The 22721-nt window shown below is 45.9% G+C and overlaps 2 protein-coding genes across 2 annotated transcripts; both read right to left on the bottom strand.

Moving 5' to 3' along the window:
• Positions 1 to 486: 486 nt before the first annotated feature.
• LOC114449684 (coiled-coil domain-containing protein 39-like) lies at positions 487 to 3850 on the bottom strand (the record flags this gene model as incomplete). The annotated part of the gene is made up of 13 exons (XM_028427505.1): positions 3653 to 3850; positions 3114 to 3233; positions 2890 to 3036; positions 2751 to 2804; positions 2225 to 2278; positions 1944 to 2135; positions 1756 to 1859; positions 1532 to 1664; positions 1308 to 1370; positions 1174 to 1227; positions 909 to 1076; positions 694 to 831; positions 487 to 531 (listed from the first exon to the last, which is right to left on the bottom strand). Coding segments are annotated over exons 1-13 (1380 nt in total), but the record flags the coding sequence as incomplete, so codon positions are not given.
• A 10535-nt stretch (positions 3851 to 14385) lies between these two features.
• On the bottom strand, positions 14386 to 19328 carry LOC114450410 (amyloid beta A4 precursor protein-binding family B member 1-interacting protein-like). The gene is made up of 11 exons (XM_028428474.1): positions 18956 to 19328; positions 18803 to 18874; positions 18576 to 18735; positions 18384 to 18505; positions 18229 to 18303; positions 18001 to 18144; positions 16770 to 16880; positions 15531 to 15629; positions 15346 to 15430; positions 15127 to 15256; positions 14386 to 14778 (listed from the first exon to the last, which is right to left on the bottom strand). The coding sequence occupies exons 1-11, from the start codon at positions 18989 to 18991 to the stop codon at positions 14724 to 14726; spliced, it is 1089 nt and encodes a 362-aa protein (XP_028284275.1). The 5' UTR covers positions 18992 to 19328; the 3' UTR covers positions 14386 to 14723.
• Between the last annotated feature and the right edge of the window lie 3393 nt (positions 19329 to 22721).

Below are 22721 nucleotides of genomic sequence, written 5' to 3'. Positions count from 1 at the left end.
AGCTCATCACCCTTCTGCTTAAGTTCCCCTTTCTCTTGTGCAACCTGGTGAAAAGCACACACAGGTGATGCAAAGGTCTGGAACCATGGTGTGTGCTTCAGTAGACTATGTGTGAAGAGCTCCGACCTTAGTGATGTAGTAAGCCTGTGAGTGCTCCCCCTCCGCCTCAGGACCTGCCTTGGTCAGGGTCACAACCTCAAAACGTTTCTTCAAAGTTTCAATCTTGGACAGTTTCTCATTGAGTTCAGCACTGAGATACAATGATTGACATTAAGTGATGTGACAAACCTTTGAGAACTGAGTGATTTGTTTTTTTTTTTACCTGAGTCTCTGCCTCTCCTGTTCACCGAGCTTCAGCTGCTGGCTGAGCATTTCTTTGTACACTTTGATCTCATCCTCCCTCTCTTTCATAGCTTTCTGCAGGTTCAGCTTCCTCTTCTCCAAAGACAGCACGCCATCTGCCTTGTTGTACAGCAGATCCCTCATACGCTCCACCTCTAGCTTCATAAACTTGTGCTCCACCATGCTGTCCTGATAGGGAACCCATGAGTTTAAAATCACAGTGCATACAGCCTTTCTGTCAGGTCGATTCTCAGCTTTGAGGAAAAACTACTTCAGTTTGTTTGCATTCATTTAAGTTGCTATAGGATGTATTGACCTTCCACAGTGACACATGATGGTGATCACAGGTACCTGTTTCCTCTGTCGGACTTTCTTCAGGTCCTTCTCACTGGTACTACAGAACAAGTTGAGCTCCTCCACTTTGTCGGTCAAATCTTTCTTCTGAGCTGCTGACTTCTCCATCTCCTTCTTCTGGCAGCGAATATGAGTCTGCCAGACACCAAGATTTATCTCAGTATATGTCAGAGGTTTATAGAAAAAAAAGCCAAGTATATTATCAGACTGACCTCAGACTCTTTGAGCATGTCAGTGAGCATCTTAGCTGTGGTTTTTTTCTCCTCTAGGTGTTTGGTCAGCTCAGCAATCTTCACATCCAGCATTTGTTTTTCATCTGATGGAATGTCATCTCCTCGCAGGCGTTCCAGTTTTTTATTCAGTGCATTGTTCCGACTGTCCTGCACAATGAAGGGGACAAACAAATACTGTCAGCATTTGTGTTGCAGAGTGGAGCATAAGACATAGGGAGGCTGGGTAGTGTTTTGCTAAACGTGCCACTTGTCTCAAGATGGTCTGCTGCCTTGTAATTTCCTCCTCCTGTTTTTTGAGCTGGTTATGCAGGCGCACAATGGTGGATTTACTCCTTGAAACTTGCGCAGCAGAATCCTTCCTTTTTCATCCTGACTAGCCTGCAGGTGCTCTCTATGGTGAGACAGCTCTGAGTTGTAGTCACGCAGCTGGATGTCCAACTCCTGGAGTGAAACACAGGCATGGAGTTACAGAGAGGAAATAAGTTTCTGCCACCGTGTGACCAAATGTAGCAAACCATAAAAAACAGATGACCAAAGAGAGGGGCTGCAAAAATACCCAGTGATAAAGAACTGAAAGGGTCCGACAGGCCATCAATGCTCACCTTACTGGCCTGCTCCTCATCTCTGAGGAACTGCTCCATCTGTGCTGCTCTCTCCTCCTCACTGAGGGCAGTCTGAGTCACAACCTTCAGTTTCTCCTCCAGCGCAGCATTGTGGATCTTGGCTTCCTTCAGTCTAAAATACACAGAAACATAAAACAGACATTGTGTAGTACATTACCACAGCTCCAGTCAATACACACAGAGCCCTGCTGTGATACACTGACTTGTCATTGTAGTCCTGGATGTCCTTCTTCATCGTGGATATGTGGGACGTCAGCATCTTCACATCAGAGGTTTTTCTCTCTAGGTTGCCTTTGCAGCTTTTCAGCTGCGGGACACACAAGAGTCAGTTCACTCGCACTTATAATAATATCAATATGAAGGCAGTTTATTATTAGTCCACATTCAGCACCTCATCCTGCAGCCTGCCACTGTCACTCTCCTGCCCCTTCAGCTCCTGCCGCAGTTTTACTGCCTGTTTGTTGGCCACCGCTGACTTCCTCTCGGTTTCTTTCCTGTTGTCCCTCTGGATCTCCATCAGGTGCTTCTTCTCTGCAATGGCGGCCTTCTTTTCCCTCAGCTTCTGGTTGGCTTGGGCAAGTTGCTGTAATAATAATTACAAAGAAAAGACTCTCCTGTGTGAATTCACTCTAGAATGAATGACCAGTAGATGTTTAATGTCCCATGCTTTACCAGTGCACACTGCTGCATCTCAGCATCCTGTTGCTTCATGTACTTGATAGTGTTTTCCCACAGGTGGGTAAGCTGCTGTGTCTCCAGGTGAGCCTGCTGCAGATTCTCTGTCACCTTATCCAATGCAAGCTGGTACGACAGCAGAGGGATTTTAATGGGAAACCACAACTGCCATACTAACATTTGTTTACACATACTGTTAGTAATAACACCATGGATGTGCTGTGTTTTTACACATTACCTGGGCTAATTTTGTCTCAGTCTTCTCTTTATCGAGTGCTTTGAGCTTTTCATTGGCCTCCACAGACTTCTTCTCTATCACCAGAATGAGCGACTGCACCAGGGGAGGTTAGACAGCTGTTAGTTGATGATAACTCAAAGCTGTAAGTGCTGCAGAAGAGAGATGTTTTCATCTCTTTACCTTGATCCTCTGCTCATCTTGCTGAGCGTATTTGTTGATGGCCATCGTGTCCTCATATTTGCCTGCTGACTCCTCCAAAAAGCAATCCATTGTCTGCTGGTCCCAGTTCATCTGCTGCCTGAACTCCTCCAGCTTCTGTTTGGCCTTGAAAATGTTGTTCTGGGGATACAGATACATGTTATTGTGGCATCACAATCCATAGCTACTTCTCTTTTCTATTTTTTTATTCATGAAAGGCTCTGACCTCCAGCGTGTTTTTCCTCTCTCCTAAGGAGCTGAGCTCATTCTCCATCTTAGCTGTGTCCTGAGTCAGGCGGCTGGTTTCTCTCTCCGCGAGGGCTGTCAGGTGTTTCTCTAACTCTATCTCTCTCTCCTTTGCCTCACACAAAGCCTAGACAATACAAATAACACACACTGCATAACCCACCACAAAACAAACATATCACAACTCATAGATACAATACTGACCTCAGTGTTTTCCAGCTCTTCTTTAATATTCTTTAGGTAATTGGCCATGTTCTTCTTTTGTTCCTTGTTTTTCTCCAGTTTGTCTTCCAGTTGTGTCCGCTCTCTCTCTTTTCTACAAATCTGTTGACATCATCATGACACAGCACACAGTGAATCAAAATTCAGATACCGAAAACTGATGTGCAATAACATTAAGAAAACACAATCTAAAGTGTAAAGGGAGGACGTTTTGTCCATACATACATATCTGTCACTTAACAAGAAAAAAAGATTCAAATGTCACATTTTATTTGGAAATTTCAGCCGTGCCCGGAATTTACAGGTGCTCTCAAATATTTAAAATAATGAATTGAACAGTGACCCTGGTGTCACTGCAGGAGGACCGTGTGCACAACCTGCGCTCAGTCAAAACAAACCTCATTACAACATTATTCTTCAGTGAGTAATTTTAAACGACCCACACGATGACACCCAAAAACAAACAGAGAAAAGGAAGCTAAACATGTGCCATTAAACATGTTAATAATAAGTTTCCTCACCTCCTCCAGTAAGGCTTTGTTTTCAGCGTTGAGCTCGGGGACAGCATAACGGCTATCCCACCCCACTTCAGCCAAAACTGGGTCGAGAACTCCAGACATAATTTCCATTTTAACACCGTGCCTGACAAATGCTATGGAAAGCAACAACGCAGTAATTCTCAGCAATATGTCTTGACTCCGGCTTTATACAGCGTCTGTGTGTCGGTTGCTATGGTTCAGGTCTGTTGTCAGTTGCCCCTAGCAACCACACGTTCCGCATGTCGCCACAAGGAGGCAGTGCGAGACCAGAAGTAATGCTTCCGGTCAGCTTGTAAAATACATTTAATGTATACTTCATCTCCAAAATCTTCTACATATTTATCCGTGTCAATCTTTTGCCTGGTGCACGTTTGTTCATATTGTTTTCTAAGTAGTTGTGTATTAATATTTAAATTGCACTTCATATTGGTAGTAATCATGACGGTAAACATATTAATATTATGATGTATAGTATTTAGATAATATTATAATACAATAGTATTTATATCTGCAAAGTTTGGAAGAAGACTACCGGTATAAACCATATATGGTTTCCACGGCAACGGACGTCACGTGTGTCGGGGTGAAAATCCCCCTGTTTCCTTCTGCTCACCCCCTGAATTAGTTTGTAAGGAAGGAGCGGATAAATTCTGGTCTCAAAATTATAATTTATTAAACAATGAGGCAAATTCTGAGTCGCAGAGCTCTGGGTTGTTGAGATACAAAGAACAAGGCAAGAACAACCATGAACAACAAAGAACAACTCATCAACAACCACTGGACATGGAATTCACACATAAATATACCCATGGGCGTTCCCGCCTGCCGGCCAACAGGGACATCTACTATCCCCCTGCAGACCCTGGGTCATACAGCGAATAGAGTATATATACATTCAGTATCCTCGAATTACTTTGATTTTCTATCAAATTTCCTAACACATAAACACTTATGAAATTCACATTATTAAGTGATAAACACATATAAACATGAATACTTTAAAAATAAATTCTTTCACCCTACACGTGTCGCCTCATCAAGCTGTCATTCATTTGGCAGCTACTTGCCAACTATTTGCTAGGCTATATGCTACATGCTAACGTTAACTGTCACATCAAGACAGCAGATTGACGTCACCGTCAGCTAAATGACGACTATGGCTACAACTATGGCACCTTAAGGTGCCATTGAGCTGGGCTCTGGGCGACATACGCGGTTGCCTGGGGCGCCACCTCCTACAAATGTAGCTGCCAGTTTGATCTCCGTCACACCGGGGTTAAGTTCCTGCAAACCTTTAGCCACATTTCCACCTCCACAGACAAAACAACAACTAACAAACAACTTCTTCTCCTTCATCGTCGGGTTTCAACAACTGTAGCTTGAGTTCTTTAACGATTTAAATGCGAAATTATTCAAACTCAATCACAAAGATTTATAACCTTTAATACAATTTTATTTTTTACTTTAACGGGAAGAAAAACGATGTCAAAACACTAATATACCAGAGTATATGCCCTGTTTTTATCATTAAACAGTTACTTATATTTTCTTATACATTTTGCACCCGCACTGTTGGTAGTTTCCGCATTGGGGTAGTTTCAGAGCAGTAGAGTAACACAAAAAGCATAACTGACACAAATAATGGCTGGATATACTTTTGTAGGGTTTATTTTGATATATCTCTTTCCCATAGAGGTAAACGGCAGCACGCAGTTTGTTTGGAACTATTGAGGCTTACATGAACCACGTGATCACTGTAGCGGTGACATCAAAGCTTGACGCAACTCTCTCTCTGCTTACTTCCGGCGCTGGTGGAGACCGGCTGCTGCTTGCAACGGCTCCTGCTTACTGTCTCTTTTTTTCCTACTTTTTGCTATTCTCCACTTTTATTCTCGCTGTTTTTCTGCTTCTTCAACAACTTCCAGAGCAACAATGCATGAAGCGGCTCGCGTTGTTTACAGTAGGGAACAGCTGATTGCGCTGAGTAGCGCTGTAGTGTTCCCCAGGGACAGACACCAAATACCCCCGGAACTGGTTCGGAAGTCCCACCGTGGTTGCAGTGCCGGGAAGAAACGTCGAGATAAGAAGAGATGCTTCAGACCGGCTCTCCCCACCGTCACTATGGGAAATGTGAGATCTCTTCCCAATAAGATGGATGAGCTAGCGGCACTAACTCGCCATCAGCGTGAGTACATGGAGAGCAGCGTCCTTCTGTTCTCCAAGACCTGGCTCACACAGAACATCCCGGATTCTACTCTTCTGCTTGAAAACTTTCATCTGCTGCAGGCGGACAGAATGGCGGACAGCGGTAAGGGAAAAGGAGGGGGGCTGGCTGTGTATGTGAACGTGAGGTGGTGCAAACCGGGACACTGCACTATTAAAGAACAACTGTGCAACAGGGACATCGAACTGTTAGCAGTTAGCATGAGGCCTTTCTATCTACCACGGGAGTTCTCACATGTGATTGTAACGGTGGTGTACGTCCCTCCCTCTGCTAACGCAGACACAGCTTGTGACACCCTGCTCTCAGTCACCAGCAGGCTGCAGACACAGCACCCACAGGCCCTCTTCCTCATCTCTGGAGACTTTAACCACGCGTCTCCCTCATCTGTTCTGCCCACATTCACTCAGTATGTCACCTGCCCCACTAGAGACAATAGAACACTGGACTTGCTTTATGCCAACACCAAGGAGGCATATTCTGCATCCCCCCCTCCCTCCCCTGGGAAGAGCTGACCATAACATAGTCCATCTGCAGACTGTGTACACTCCTGTTGTGCACAGGCAACCGGCGGTCTCACGCAGAATGAAGAGATGGACCGAGGAGAGTGAGGCTGCTCTCATGGACTGCTTCAACACCACTGTGTGGACAGAGCTTTATGACCCACATGGGGAGGACATCAACACAATAACAGACTGCTTAACGGACTATATTAACTTCTGCGTTGAGAACACTCTTCCTTCCAAGAAGGTACGGTGTTTCTCCAACAACAAGCCGTGGATTAACCCTGAAATCAAAGCTCTCCTGAAGGAGAAGAAGAGAGCTTTCAGGTCAGGGAATAAGGATGAGCTGAGGGCTGCACAGAGGGAGCTGAGGAGGAAGATCAGAGAGGGAAAAGCCAGCTACAGGAAGAAGATGGAGGAGCAGCTGCAGCAGCAGAACGTCCGCGGGGTGTGGAGAAGCCTGAAAACCATCTCTGGCTACAACACACCCCACTCACAGGCTGAGGGGGATCAGAAGTGGGTCAATGACCTAAACCTACACTTCAATAGGTTTGATGTAGCACCCACTCCTCCCCCCTTGCAGTCGCACCACTACTCTCTGACTAATGGCCTTTGTTCCTCTCCCACAGCCCCCCACACTCTTAGCTCATCACAACATCAAACCATTTCACACCCACACAGAGACACTCATCCCCCACCCCCACCCCTGTCCTTCACAGCAGCCCAGGTGAGAACAGAACTCAGGAAGACAAAGACAAGGAAGGCAGCTGGACCAGATGCCATTAGCTCCAGGCTCCTTAAGTCCTGTGCAGACCAACTGTGTGGAGTTATGGAGCACGTCTTCAATCTGAGCCTCAAGCTGGGGGTGGTACCACAGCTCTGGAAGACCTCCTGTGTGGTACCAGTGGCTAAAACACCGCACCCCAAAGACCTCAGCAGCTACAGACCAGTGGCTCTGACATCCCACCTCATGAAGACACTGGAGAGACTGGTCCTGAGACACCTCCGCTCCACAGTGGGCTTCTCCATGGATCCGCTGCAGTTTGCCTACAAGCCTAATGTTGGAGTGGAGGATGCTGTCACCTTCCTGCTACACCGAGCTCCGTCTCACCTGGAGAAGCCCGGCAGCACTGTGAGAATCACCTTCTTTGATTTTTCCAGTGCTTTCAACACCATCCAGCCGGCGATCCTGAAGGACAAACTGGAGCAGACAGGGGTGGACCACCTGCTGTCAGAGTGGATCAGGGACTACCTCACAAACCGACCACAGTTTGTGAGAGCCCAGAACTGTGTGTCTGACCTGCTTACCTGTAGCACGGGTGCCCCTCAGGGGACTGTCCTGGCCCCCTTCCTTTTCACCCTCTACACGTCGGACTTCAGACACAACACTGACGGCTGTGTGCTGCAGAAGTTCTCTGATGACACTGCGATTGTTGGTCTCATCAGTGATGCGGAGTACAGAGGACTGACGCAGAACTTTGTGGACTGGTGTCAGCGAAACCACCTCCTGATCAATGCAGGGAAAACCAAGGAGATGGTGGTGGACTTTCACAGACGACACTCAGCCCCCCCCCCTCACCGGTGAACATCCAGGGAATGGACATTGAGCAGGTGGACTCTTACAAATACCTGGGTGTTCACCTCAACAACAAACTGGACTGGACTCACAACACAGACACACTGTACAGGAAGGGCCCGAGCAGGCTCTACCTGCTGAGGAGACTGCGGTCTTTTGGAGTGAAAGGGGCACTCCTGAAGACTTTTTATGACTCTGTGGTGGCATCGGTCATCATGTACGGTGTGGTCTGCTGGAACAGCAGCATCACTGAGAGGGAGAGGAAGAAGCTGGACAGAGTCATCAGGAAGTCCAGCTCTGTCCTGGGCTGCTCTTCACACACCACAGTGTGCTTTTATTTACTGTTATTTATTTAGTTTCTGATGCACTATGTACAGTTTATAAACCACTCCTACCTCCACTCACCTGTGCAACATCTGTTAATATGTAAACTGTTTTTTGATTGAGTCTATTTTATAATGTATATATCTTTTTATTGGTAGTCTATTTTATAATGTATATATCTTTTTCTTAACTTATCCCTTGCTGTCTGTATGCCGTTGCAAAAATGCAATTTCCCCATTGTGGGACTAATAAAGGTTTCTTAATCTTAATCTTAATCTCTCTCTATGGCTCTGGGTATTAAATCGACTGTGACTTTTAACTTTATAGAAGTTGCCAGACAACACTACTGTTGTTAAAATGCAGCCACAACACCAGCCTAAATATTTGTCCACTGGAAAGATGACATATCCGGCTCACCGTGAACAACCTGCAAGGCAGGCTGTTGCAGACCAGATGCAGCTTGCTAAGACGGAAGTGATCATCAACCATTTTAAATGTATCCTGGACAAGCTGACTCCTGACAACTTCAAGGGCAGCATGAAAGACCTGAGAACAAAGCCTGTGGATACAGAAGAGGGTCTGATGGAAATTACCAGCCTTATTTTTGAAAAGGCCATGTCTTCACTCAGCACACCCACAATATATATGGACATGTGCTGGCACTGTTATGAACTACAACACCAATTTTGCTTCCAGCCTACGAACAATGCTGATCCAGCACTGCAAGTCTGAATTTAATGAAAACCATGGAAACAACCACATTTATGAAGCGAGAAGGAGGCGCCTGTTGGCTGCTGAGGACGAGGAGAAAGAGCTGAAATGCATCAGGAAGGAGCTGGTTGGCGTCAAAGCCTCCCGTCGCTCCCTCAACAACATCCACTTCATTGCTGAGCTCTTCAAATGCAAGTTAATCGATGACACCATGGTTCATTATTTTCTGACCAGACTCCTGGGTAACGCAGATGAGCAGTCCTTGGAGTGCCTCTGTTCACGCTCATTGGTTTGGAATTAGAACGAGTCACACGAGAGGAAAAAATGGACCACTACTTCCACCAGATGCGTTTATTCATTCTAGATGGGGCCATTTCTCTCAAGAGTTGCTAGCATCATCACTGCAACCATAAACCTCAGAAACAAAGACTGGGGTCTTTCTAACTGTGACCATTTTAGCCAACCCAGACGCAAGCCCATTGCACATGTGGCTAGCCCTCTACCAGTTCAAGGACCAACTGATGACAAAGGATTAAAAAACCCCACTGTTAACAGTAAGACCCAGACTACATGTAGGGTAAATCTAGTTCTGGAGAGCAAGGGTACAGTCATCAACTCTTTGACCCAGTCTGCATCGCACAGAGAAGGAAAAGGAAAGCTCAGGACAAAGCTCAGAAGAGAGCTGTGAGACAGCCTCATGAAGACAAGTGGATCGAAACGCCGCAGATACTCAGTATGACCCGCCAGCAGCAGCCTGAAGCACCACAGACAGGCCCTGTGGAGTCAGATGGAGTTATCAGCTATGTTAAAACCATGCTGAACAGGGTGTGCCCTGACACATTACAGGGTTGGATGTCAGAAGTGAAGCACCTGCAGCTAAATACAGAGCACAGGTTGAAGACAGTTACCAGCCTGATCTTTGAGAAGGCCATGTCTTCTCCAGATTCACTTGGACTCTGTGCCACTATGTGCGGCTGCATCATGGAGGCCAGCTCTTCAGGTCCTGTCAGCTTCAAAAATCTGATGATCCAACATTACAGGGCAGAGTTTGAAGAGAACCATGGAAACAGCAGGATTTTCATGGAGTGACAGGCACTGGCTCAAGGCTGCTAAGGCACAGAAGGGAGAGTTGGAACGACTCAGGGCAGAGCTGGAAGAGGTCAAAGCTTCCTGTCGCTCTGTTAATAACATCGGGTTCATCTGTGAGCTCTTCAGAGCTAATGTTTTCAGCTCGACGGTCATACACAGCTGTATCAAGCGACTGTTGGACAACAGGGCCGAAGAGTCACTGGAATGCCTCTGTGAACTCTTCACGGTTATTGGCAAGGAGCTTGAAAGGGTCACACCGAAGAATGTCATGGACTCCTATTTTAAGAGGATGGATGGCTTTATGAAGGATGGAAGGACATCTTCCAGGGTGTCCAGCCTACTAAGGAGTACAGTGGTTTTGAGAGACAGGAACTGGTGTGCTGCAAAGACCTACAAACGCTTTGCAGTAAAAGACCATTCAGTCCAACAGCCAGATGCACCTGTGAAATGCTTAGACCAATCTGACTTCCCAGTTCTTCAGAGGGGAGATGCTGCAAAGACAGACCATCACACTGCAGTTTCTCAGGATGAGGATCCAACTCCCAGTCCCACCAGCCCAGACACACAAAAACAGCTGGGTGTTTGTCTGCTGCCATAGAAATCAACAGACTGCTGCCAAACCACGCAGGTCTGCTGGCAAAGGCCATCTTTGTCTCATTCACCCACCTACCATTCTTAAAACCTTCAACAAATAAAAAAATGAAAACTTTAATATTCTCTCAGATGTATATTTGTATACATATTTTAATGTTATTCCTTTATGATCTATCTATCTATCTATCTATCTATCTATCTATCTATCTATCTATCTATCTATCTATCTATCTATCTATCTACTTAAAGTGTGGCAGAGCTTCATTGCATTCAGCATTCATCATGCACCTCAGTGCAGCAACAGGCATAAAGAGAGTGCTGCTCACCTGTCATTCCTAACAAATATCTGGGTGACTGCAAAGCCACGTGATCTTCCTGCTCTGCACTGCTCAGTGCATGCTGCATAGACTGCAATGGTTATTTCTCCAAATCACACTAATTGTCACGATGTGGATGGTGTTCTTCCTGTTTTGTTTCAAGACATGATGGATGTTGGTGGCTCTGTTCAGTGTTAGCCTGTGGTAACTCTTAACTGCTTGTCATATTGTACATAACAAGCGACACATTTATTCGTGGCGTGGCAAACAAATACTGCGTATCCACTGCAAACTTGTGCTTAGTCACTACAGAAAATAGAGAAATGTGATGTGTCACGTCTAAACACATGATGAGAAATGTTGTGCAGTGTCCTTCCTGTGACAAAAACAGCAGTGTGACAGGTTCAACTGTTTCCACGTGAAGAAACACATTTTAAAAATCTATCAAGGACATGTTCATATTGTTAACACTTAATTGATATTTCCAGCAAAGAGGAGATCAAAGATTTCAGGCAGAGTTTAGTGAAACTCAATGTCTGGGTTTTTCCATATGGACGCAGCATCCCGCCAGCTTTACTATTTAAAAAAACATCTTGCATGTGGGTTGTTTTAAAAAGTCGCACAAAGAAAGAGGGTGTCGAAGCGTTGGTAGGTATGTTAGTTTACAACGGGGATGAAAGGGAGGAGATAAGGCCTGTTTTTCTATCTCACTGTCACATCTATTGTGGCACCAACAATCACATTTTGCCTCAGAAATAGTAACATACAATCAGAGGAGAATAAATCTAGTGCAATTAGTGTATGTGCAACCCAAATTAACAGTTTGCTTCCAGTAGATCCATACAGTGAGGTGTTGATACAGAGGCTCCTACCCATTTATTTGCACTGTACACCATCACAACTTAAGTCTCTGGATGTTGTGGGGCTGTCTTGGTTGACATGCCTCTGCAACATCGCGTGGCAATCTGGGGCAGTGCCGCTGGACTGGCAGACCGGGGTGGTGGTCCCTCTTTTTAAAAAGGGGGACCGGAGGGTGTGCTCCAACTACAGGGGGATCACACTCCTCAGCCTCCCTGGGAAAGTCTACGCCAGGGTACTGGAGAGGAGAATTAGGTCTATAGTCGAACCTCGGATTAAGGTTTTCGTCCTGGCCGCGGAACGCTGGACCAGCTCTATACCCTCCGCAGGGTGCTGGAGGGTTCATGGGAGTTCGCCCAACCAGTCCACATGTGTTTTGTGGACTTGGAGAAGGCGTTCGACTGTGTCCCTCGCGGCATCTTGTGGGAGGTTGCCTGTTCCCAGTGCATGTTGGACTCCGGCAGGGCTGCCCTTTGTCACCGGTTCTGTTCATAATTTTTATGGACAGAATTTCTAGGCGCAGTGAGGGACCGGAGGGGATCTGGTTCGGGAACCATAGGATTTCATCTCTGCTTTTTGCAGATGATGTTGTCCTGTTGGCTTCATCGAGCCGGGACCTCCAGTGTGCACTGGGTCGGTTTGCAGCCGAGTGTGAAGCGGCTGGGATGAGAATCAGCACCTCCAAGTCTGAGGCCATGGTTCTCGACCGGAAAAAGGTAGTTTGTCCTCTCTGGGTGGGAGGAGAGCTCCTGCTCCAAGTGGAGGAGTTTGTGTATCTCGGGGTCTCGTTCACGAGTGAGGGAAAAATGGAGTGGGAGATTGACAGACGGATCGGTGCAGCTTCCGCAGTAATGCGGTCGCTGTACCGGTCTGTTGTGGTGAAGAAGGAGCTGAGCCGGAAGGCGAAGCTCTCGATTTACCGGTCAATCTACGTTCCTACCCTCACCTATGGTCATGAGCTTTGGTTAGTGACCGAAAGAATGAGATCGCGAATACAGGCGGCCGAAATGAGTTTCCTTCGAAGGGTGGCTGGGCGCTCCCTTAGAGATAGGGTGAGAAGCTCAGTCACCCGAGAGGAGCTTGGAGTAGAGCCGCTGCTCCTCCACATCGAGAGGAGCCAGCTGAGGTGGCTTGGGCATCTGGTTCGGATGCCTCCTGGACGCCTCCCTGGGGAGGTGTTCCGGGCATGTCCCACTGGGAGGAGGTCCCGGGGAAGACCCAGGACGCGGTGGAGAGACTATGTCTCTCGGCTGGCCTGGGAACGCCTCGGGATTCCCCCAGAGGAGCTGGAGGAAGTGTCTGGTGAGAGGGAAGTCTGGGTGTCCCTGCTTAGACTGCTGCCCCCGCGACCCGGCCCCGGATAAGCGGTGGAAGATGGATGGATGGATGGATGTACACCATCAGACCAACTCTCAAAAACATCCACCTCATGTGATCAAAAAACACCCGACAAGGACAAACAGACATCAGCAAGTGCTTTAGGACACAGCTGAATGTTCCATGCTGTTGAATCACAAGATGTTCAAGGAGGCCTGGAGTTATTCACTATGCTCTGTGTCAGTGGGGATGCTGGTAAAAAAAAAGGGTGAGTGTACAGAATGCATAACAAAACAAGCGATTCTGCTTTCTGGTGGTTTTTTTCTGTACTGTATTGTGAGAAGCTGCCAGTACCATACATTTGTCAGTGTTTCACCAGTGTTTCCATCAGCGTTGGGGGGGTGGTGCCAAGATTGATTTTTTAAAATGTTTTTTGTTTGTTGATTATTATTATTTGAATTCACTCACAGTGCCATTTTAACTTCCTCTAGGCAAAGTGCTTGTATTTATTTTTCTATCTTAAATCACAATTATATCCTTTTGTCACTATGGTTAGTGATGCTGTCCAGCTACTGTAGCAGAGCGGTGCTTCGCAGTGTGAAGCAGAGGAAGGACTAACTTGTGAGTTTTCACGTCTTTTCATTGTGTTTTAGCTGCACTGATTAGTTAACAACAACTGTGACTTTATGCTTTGTGTCGTGCCTTTGATTGCAACACAAGAGTTGCCGTCTGAGCATCAACTAACCTTTATACAACCCGTCTGTTCCTTCAGTGGTTGCTGGTGTGGTGCTTTATTTTGGTGCTCAACAACCATAATCACCGACACAAACCTCATGTTCAAGAGTGCTCTACGTAGAAATGTAACAGCAGACTTTGATCTCCTTATCATTCTGATTGTAATCAATCATTTCTGTATTGTAGTGAATGTAGGCGACTCAGCAGTAATGTACTACAGCTAGAATCACTTCTGTTCTCTGTCCAGAGTCTGTGCTCCACATGAATGAGTCCTGCTAACTGCAGTGAAGGAATGACGTTCGGTCCTGAGGTCTTAAAGGATTTCTCGACTACAAAATAAGATACCTGCTCTTACAAGGTGAATGTTGGTGCAAGTAAAGTCACTGTCAGACATTTGATGAAGTTGTCTCAGAATATATATTCATAACAATAACATAAACATACGGATTCAGAAACAATGGGCATTCAGCTTTTATTTTGAAAGGGATCAAGTTGTTTTTAAAAAAAGGCAACGAGTCATCCTTATGAACAGTATTCACTCAGCATGAAAGTATCCAGTGAATGATTTGCCACTACATCCCATCCTTGATTGTATTTTTCCATCATGAGGTAATTTTTTCAACTCTTTTCTACTTAATGTATTTCTAGCTTTGCATTCTTTTTACGTCTGAGACTGCTGAGGAAGGTGCGCTAGCAGTTTGTATGTAAAGGATTTATTTATACTTTTTTCATAGAGAAATCATGAGACTACCACTGACATGCGGAACTTTGTAACGTTTACCACTTTAACGTCTAGCATTTCAGGGCATCACAGGTCAAGGCGCCTTTCTCTGATGTGTGTTTTCTTATGATCCAATGTGCAACTGACAAAAAAAAGGAAAAAAAAAACATCTGTAACTTAAATGTTCATGGGAACAGAATCTGATGTTTGTCTTCTCTCAGTTTGTACATAGGATGTGTTCATTGAAATTTATGTACAGTCTTTTTTGTAATAAACAGCTCATTGAAATTTAAAAACAGTGTTTTGTCTTTAAGCCAAAACATCAAATAAATATCCTTACAGACTTCTGAATAAATAGCTTCTAATATTTTGCATAATATGCATGAAACACTGTTATTGTGTATTTGTGCATTACGTCATGTAAAGCTAAATAGGCTAGGCTTGCTGAGGTTATCCCTCATGTGCAGAGGGAGGTGGCACTGTGTCTCACATGTGTCCAGGAGGAGGAGGAGGGATGAAGTCAGGTGGTGGCTCATGTGGGTATTCTTCAACATTTGTGGTTTTGGGTGGATTTGGATTTGTTTGTGGACTGACCTGAGTGGTGAGTCCATTGTATTGGTCTACAAAAGATGATCAAATGAGAGTTAGACCCTGAGGTGTGGGTTTAGACAGTATAGGTCTGCCACCTCTGTGTGTAGTATAGACTTACCTGTGTGTAGAGCAGAGTCAACACCTTGCAGAGTGGATGCCCTCTTCACCGCCTCCTGGTAGTTTTTATAAAGGACAGCGCCATACTGAACACAAGCAGAGGACACACAGCTAAAGTCTACAGTGTGTTTGTGATTAAACGGCTTAGTTTCAGTGAGCAGTGTTACAGACTTTGCTGAATCTAACCTTGGCTATTCTGATGGAGTTGACCCAAAGCAGCAGCGTGTGTTCATTGTCACAGCACAGGAACTTGATGTAGTGAGACTCCTTCTGGATGCAGGGATGCTGGGGGACAAAGGAAGACACAAACTGTTCTGTTTCAGAGATTTTATATTACAGCTCATGAAGACCAGGCCTGAAAATGTCCTTGGTTTTAGTCATCCTATACACAACATCCTATGCAAAATGCATTGCTGTGTGTATTTTTGGCAGTCTATAAACTGCCTTTAACACAGACAACATGACTGTGGGGTCACTTTCTTTCTTCTCCCAGTCCATCGCAGGTCAGCATACACAGACAAATAACTAATCACACTCAGACTCACAACTACAGGCAATTTAGAGTAACAAATGAACCTAACAAGGATCTTTAGAATGTGGGAGGAAGTCGGAGTACTTGGAGAAAACCCACACAGGCAAAGGGAGACCATGCAAACCCCACACAGAAAGGCCACAGCCAGAATCTAATCAGGAACCTTCACCATGCCGTCCTTCTTTCAGAGCCACTGATGATTTAATCCATTTTTTTTGTAGTACATAAAAGTGCCAGCAGAGGGCAGATCAGACCAAGCTGTCACCATGAATCATGACGCTTCAGTAAAACTAGTAAAAATGATAAAACAGAGTCTCTGTTAAACACATATACCTTTTTACACTCTTATTGGTGCATTTTGCCTTTATTTGATGGCAAAGGGACCTGAAGCAAAGGACACAGTACTTGGTTATGTGCTCGCAGGACATCCCATTGGACATTCTTTACGGCACATATACTATATTTGTCACACACACTTTGCACCTACAGGTCAGTATGGAAAAGGTCTTGTTTTTTCTTTACCTGTCTCACAAAAGTGCAAATTCCACCACATAGAGTGTATGTAGCATCATTTAAATAGTTAATGTGTATGTTTTCTGTTCATGTGGTGTCTCAAATACCACACAGTGTTAACCATATGAGCAGTTATAATAGCAGAATGGGTAACATCTTCAGCACTAGTGAGAGCCCCAGAGCCTTTCGAACACCATGACCATCAGTGTGCACTTTGCTACACTTTGTTTTAAGCCTGAGTTAAATGTGCACGGATTGTATGTTGCAATCAGCTTCTATACGTTAAAAAGTCCATGTCAGAACAGAAAACCTCTAAGCTGACTAAAAAAAGCTATCACACGTGTTCTTTAATATCTTCACCACCTCAAATGTGAGCTGACCTTCAGTATGAAGCAGAAGTTGGTGGGAGCTCTGTATTTCTCTTTGTAGTTGCTGGTGGTGTAGATGTTGACTTTTTCAAAATGCACAAAGCAGGCGAGGTCACTGCAAGACTGCAAGAGAGGAAAACGGCATGCTGTCTCACTAACACAGCACAGTTTCACAGCATTATTAAGAACACACAGTGTAAATGACAACAGAATAATAGTGGCCAGTCGTATCTTCTCTCACTGTTGTCTGGTCGGTATTAAAACTCTCCAAAGAACATAACTTAATTTGAGGCCGTTTTTCAAAGAATGTTCAGTGGAGCTTTGTCTTCCTCTTTAAAGCATTCCTTCCATGTTTAATTCTAAGCGGAGACACATCATTCACACATTCAACCACACTGTCAGTGGTGTAGTTGATCAGCAGAAGTCTAACTTCCTAAGTGGTGCTGACCAGCAGACGACGACTCCTTCCTTTTTCTGCTCTTTCTTTTTTTCACATTTACTGATTCTTCTCCGGCTCTGCCTGCGTGGTGACACTCGTCTCCTTTCCTCATATGACACTGGCTTTTGTGCAGCTACTTGTTAAGGCGACTGCAGTAGAACCTCGGTTAATGCTTCCTGTCTGCTTTACCCATGTGTCCTTGGCCCCAGATGATTCCTGCAGCTCTCTTATGTTTGTGATTTGCACATCTGCCTCACACAGTTTCCCTCGCATCTATTTCTCCCTCTCGGATGATTTTATTTTTTGGAGTTGGCCTACAGGGGCGGTGTTTTGCTGCTCTGTCTCAGTGTCAGAACTACATGTTTCTCTTTAATAGCGGCAAGGCCTCAATTCACACTGTCTATCTTCATTTCTGTGCTTTTCTGCCTCTGTTAGGCTTCAGAAAGAAGCTGTCACTGAGAAACTAACATCCCTCAGCTCTTTGAGGACAGATTTGAATAATCTGCATAAACAACAATGCAGACATATAGACGTCTTTATAGCAACAACACAGTGCTCTTACGTCTGTACTTTCAATATAACTGACTCAGCAGCTTATCATATTACACAGCCAATAGACACTACTGTACTTAAAAAAGTGTACAGGCAGCAGGTTGTGGATGTAGATTAAATGAACATCCTACAGCTGTATGATGCAGGGTTTTAATCAAATGATCCCAACAGCAAGAGCTCTACTGTCTGCTTCAGGCTTCTGATAAGATACATCAAGCACTGAAATGCTGCCTGATGTTTCATTTATCCTACCTTTGTTTTTCCTTTGGGTACATAGTAGATTCCAGAGGCCCTGAGAACAAAGTAGCGAGACTTCCAAACCTTCTTCCCGTCTTCTTTTAGGTACAGCGTGCCTTCAAGATCAGGAACTATCAGAGTTGAACCTCCAAAATGTTCCTGCAGCATCAGACAGACACACACACACAAAGTATTAAAAAAGACAGGCATCCTCTCCAGTGTGAGCTTGGAAACATCACTGACCTTGATGAGGAGTTCTTTGGCCTGTTGGTTAACCCCACTCAAAACTGTTTTGCTCTTTTTCCACATGTAAAACAGCTTTAGGAGGAGGAAAACACATTTTAATTGACTCACTGTCTTCCATCATCATGTGATCACAGCTACGCCCTCCTTCTCACCTGAGGGTCTGTGAACATCACATACTTCTGGGGCCTTAACACGAAATAGATTTTGTTTTCACTGTGACGAGTCCAGGCACACAGCAGCTCCACTAAATACTCATGGTCCTCAAAGCCTCTCTCTGAAATGATGAAAAACATTCTGCTTCCTATAGTCAGACTCAATGTGTGTGTGTGTTACAGTGATCTCACCGTTCTGCAGCTCAGGGTTGGTCTCACACACGCTCCAGTCGATGCTGCTGTCACAGTGTGTCTTCTCAAGCAGCTTGTCCAAAACCTGTCGGACCGTCTGCCTCTCATTCACCATCAGAGTCTTGGAGCTGCCATCACCCATCAGCACCTTCACTATCAACTAGGAGAGACCTCACAATCAGCTACTGCCCAGGGAAGAAGAACACGCAGACGCCTGCTGACCTTACCTTCCTCACTTTGGCTTCTTTCAGCTTCTCCAGAGCCAGTTTGATCTTTTCTGCTTTAGTCTGAGGTTTGCTCTGCACACAAGAAAACTTCCATTAACTTTCGACAACATGTTAACTTTCATAATCCAAGGTCTGAGTAACCGTCTGCATCACCTGGGATGATTCAGCAGTGTTTGATGATGGAGTCATGGCAGGTGGTGGGGGGGTCCGATCATCTGGAAGGCTGCTGCTCTGTGGAGGAGTGGAGAGTTCTGGCTGGGATGACTTGCATCCCAGGTCAGCCACCAGAGCATCCAGGTCATGGTCCTCCAGCTCATTAAGAGACTCTGTGAGGAGGTACGGAGAGTTAGAGGGGCAACAGTGTAAAGGGCATCAGCTCAGATACACTCTGGGCTGCGTCTGGTAGTTATAACATAATGGGTTATATATCCTGTCCAGCTGCATCACTGTGTGGTACGGAGCCTGCACCGTCACCTGCAGGAAGACGCTTCATCGCATAGTGAGAGCAGCTGAGAGGATCACCGGCGTCCCTCTCCCCTCCCTCCAAGACCTCTACGACAGCCGTCTCACCCGAAAGGCCCTCCGCATCACAGGAGACCCCACCCACCCTTCAATTCAATTCAATTCAATTCAGTTTTATTTATATAGCGCATATTACAATCAGACATTGTCTCAAAGCGCTTCACAGGAACCCCCCTAAGAGCACTGTGGCAAGGAAAAACTCCCTTTAAGAGGAAGAAACCTTGGGCAGGACCCGTCAACTTAAGGGGGAACCAGTCCTGCCGCTAGTCAGAGAGGATGAGGGAGAGAGAGAGAGAGGGGATGAAGGAGAGAGAGAGAGGAGAGAGAGGATGAAGGAGAGAGAGAGAGAGAGAGAGAGGAGCAAACATGATACAAACATGATACAGTACAGAGCAAACATGACAGCAAGATGAGACAGTGATTATATTGTAATAGATGTATATATATATCGTCAGTCCATAAGTAGGAATAGTAATTTGATAGCAAGGATGAGCAGCAGGGGCTTCACACCGCTTCTTCAGTCTGCTGCCATCAGGAAAGAGACTGCGCAGCCTCCGGGCCAGGACCAGCAGACTGAGGGACAGCTTCATCCACCAGGCTGTCAGGAAGCTGAACTCTCTCCCTGCTGTGCCCCACTTTCTCCCCCTTCCCTGACACCACCCCGCACCCCTAATTTAAAATATTTAAAATATTTGACAGAAGCTACAGTTCATAGTTTAGGATAACTCTTGTAATGGAAGTAAGATGCGTCCTTGATGTGTTCGCAGTGACTGTGCATCCCTGTACTGTATCATGCTCTGTTTTCAAGCTGTAACAGAAAACACATGGTGAGGCACAGATATATAAATCACAGGTCAGTTCATTAAGATAAAGGGATTCACCACAGCATAATGTTGCTGGCTTACAGCTTCTGAATCAAGGTAATGGCTTTGTCCCCATTATAGAATTTGTATGTCATCATGACAAAGAAATACAGTTTAATCATTAACAGTCAGCAGGACCAGTCATATTCCATAAACAAGCTGGGCTGATAGCTGCCGGATTTTAGTTCAAAACTGTGTCTGGGAACATGTCCTCATGCTGGAGCTGCTGCTTAAATGACACCTTCAAGCCCCTTCAGACCGGGATAAAAAACCTTTGTGGCTCTGAGGCAGAGAAGCAGAGAGAATGGACCCAATCAAAGGCGATAAGTGGAATCATTTAAATCCCTTTGCTTCTCAGGCTCTGAGAGGATCAGAGCTTTTAATCAAAAAGCTTTTCCTTAAAACTCTTGTAATAGTCTGTTTGTCACTGTGATGACTTTTCCCAAGAGGATGCATGCCAACATGACATGTATGGTATGTATGATGTAATGCTGAGCAGAGATTGATCCCACTCTTAGAGCTGAACTCATTTACAGCTGACACGCAGGCTGGAAATTGACGATCGCTCTGTACGCCTCAGGCTGCGTGTGCATCAGTTAGATGTGTGTAATGTTTTACTTGGCATGCCGCACATGTATGATGAGCAGCTTATGTATGCTTAAGGGAATCTGCAGTGATCGCCCACAGCCAGCTCCAGCTGCAGTGACTTCACATCACAGTGTCACTTTATGCTTTTTGTGGTACTCGGTTTCAAAACAAGTCAAAGTCAAAGTCAAAGTCAGCTTTATTGTCAAATCAGCTATATGTGCTGGACATACAGAGAATCGAAATTGCGTTACTCTTCACTCCGCAACATATAACATAACTAAAAACCTAAGATAAATATAAAGTGTAAAAAAAGTACCTACAATGAGGCACACACAAAATACAAGGCACAAAATGAAGGCGCAATGCAGTAAGAGTGCAAAAGATGTACAGTGCAAGACAGTGCAGTTGGCATAATGTAAACAGGAATGGTTTAACTTATAACAGCTTATTGAGACTGGTATGAGAGTGCAAAAGATGTAATGGTGCAAGACAGTTGGCATAATGTACAGTCCATGATTGGTTTAAGTTATAGCAGCTTATATGAGACTGGATGACATGACTAAGGTGCAAGCGAATACACAGGGTAAAGTGGCTGGTGCAAAGAGTTCCTTTTTGTTAAAGTGGCTGGTACAAAGAGTTCCTATGTTGGTGGGGGGGTCAGGGAAGGGGGGTCAGGGAAGGGGGAGAAAGTGGGGCACAGCAGGGAGAGAGTTCAGCTTCCTGACAGCCTGGTGGATGAAGCTGTCCCTCAGTCTGCTGGTCCTGGCCCGGAGGCTGCGCAGTCTCTTTCCTGATGGCAGCAGACTGAAGAAGCGGTGTGAAGGGTGGGTGGGGTCTCCTGTGATACGGAGGGCCTTTCGGGTGAGACGGCTGTCGTAGAGGTCTTGGAGGGAGGGGAGAGGGACGCCGGTGATCCTCTCAGCTGCTCTCACTATGCGATGAAGCGTCTTCCTGCAGGTGGCGGTGAAGGCTCCGTACCACACAGTGATGCAGCTGGACAGGATGCTCTGAACAGCCCCTCTGTAGAAGGTGCACAGGATGGAGGGAGGGGCTCTGGCTCTTTTGAGCTTGCGGAGGAAGTAGAGGCGCTGCTGTGCCTTCTTGGTCAGGGATGCAGTGTTGTTAGTCCAGGAGAGGTCCTCAGTGATGTGCACACCCAGGAACTTGGTGCTGCTCACCTGCTCCACAGCAGCACCGTCGATGGTCAGAGGGGTGTGCTGACTGTGTGCTCTCCTGTAGTCCACAACCATCTCCTTTGTCTTCTCCACATTCAGGGAGAGGTTGTGGTCTCTGCACCACTCGGCCAGAAGGTGCACCTCATTCCTGTAGTTTGTTTCATCTCCACCGGAGATGAGACCCACCACAGTTGTGTCGTCCGCAAACTTCACAAAGATGTTGTTGTTGTGTGTTGGCGTGCAGTCATGGGTCAGCAGAGTGAAGAGGAGGGGGCTCAGCACACATCCTTGGGGAGCCCCGGTGTTCATTGTGATGGTGCTGGATGTGTTTCTGCCGACCCGCACTGTCTGAGGTCTCCCGGTGAGGAAGTCCAGCAGCCAGTTGCACAGCAAGGAGTTCAGCCCCAGCTGGTCCAGTTTGTTGATGAGCTGCTGTGGGATGATGGTGTTGAATGCTGAGCTGAAGTCTATGAACAGCATTCGAACATATGAGTCTTTATTTTCCAGGTGGGTGAGGGCTGTGTGGAGTGCTGTGGAAACAGCATCATCGGTTGACCGGTTGGGCCGATATGCAAACTGGAATGGGTCCAGGGAGGGAGGGAGGGCCGTCTTGATGTGTTTCATGACTAACCGTTCAAAGCACTTCATGATGATGGGTGTGAGTGCTACTGGACGGTAGTCATTGAAGCAGGCGGGGGTGGACTTCTTTGGCACAGGGATGATCGTGGTGGCTTTGAAGCAGGTGGGGACAACAGCCTGGCTCAGTGAGAT

This window comes from Parambassis ranga, chromosome 17, assembly GCF_900634625.1.
Source record: "Parambassis ranga chromosome 17, fParRan2.1, whole genome shotgun sequence".
Lineage (NCBI taxonomy): Eukaryota > Metazoa > Chordata > Actinopteri > Ambassidae > Parambassis > Parambassis ranga.
This window is presented reverse-complemented; position numbering and strand designations above follow the sequence as displayed.

Bases quoted from the DNA above. Each gene is read 5' to 3' on its own strand.
- LOC114450410 (XM_028428474.1), bottom strand. From the start codon at position 18,991: ATGACTCCATCATCAAACACTGCTGAATCATCCCAG. The intron at 18,736-18,802 runs GTAAGGTCAGCA...GGTCTCTCCTAG, and splicing joins AAGAAGCCAAAGTGAGGAAG to TTGATAGTGAAGGTGCTGAT. The intron at 14,779-15,126 runs GTGAGACACAGT...TTTTTTTGTCAG, and splicing joins CCTCCTCCTCCTGGACACAT to TTGCACATTGGATCATAAGA.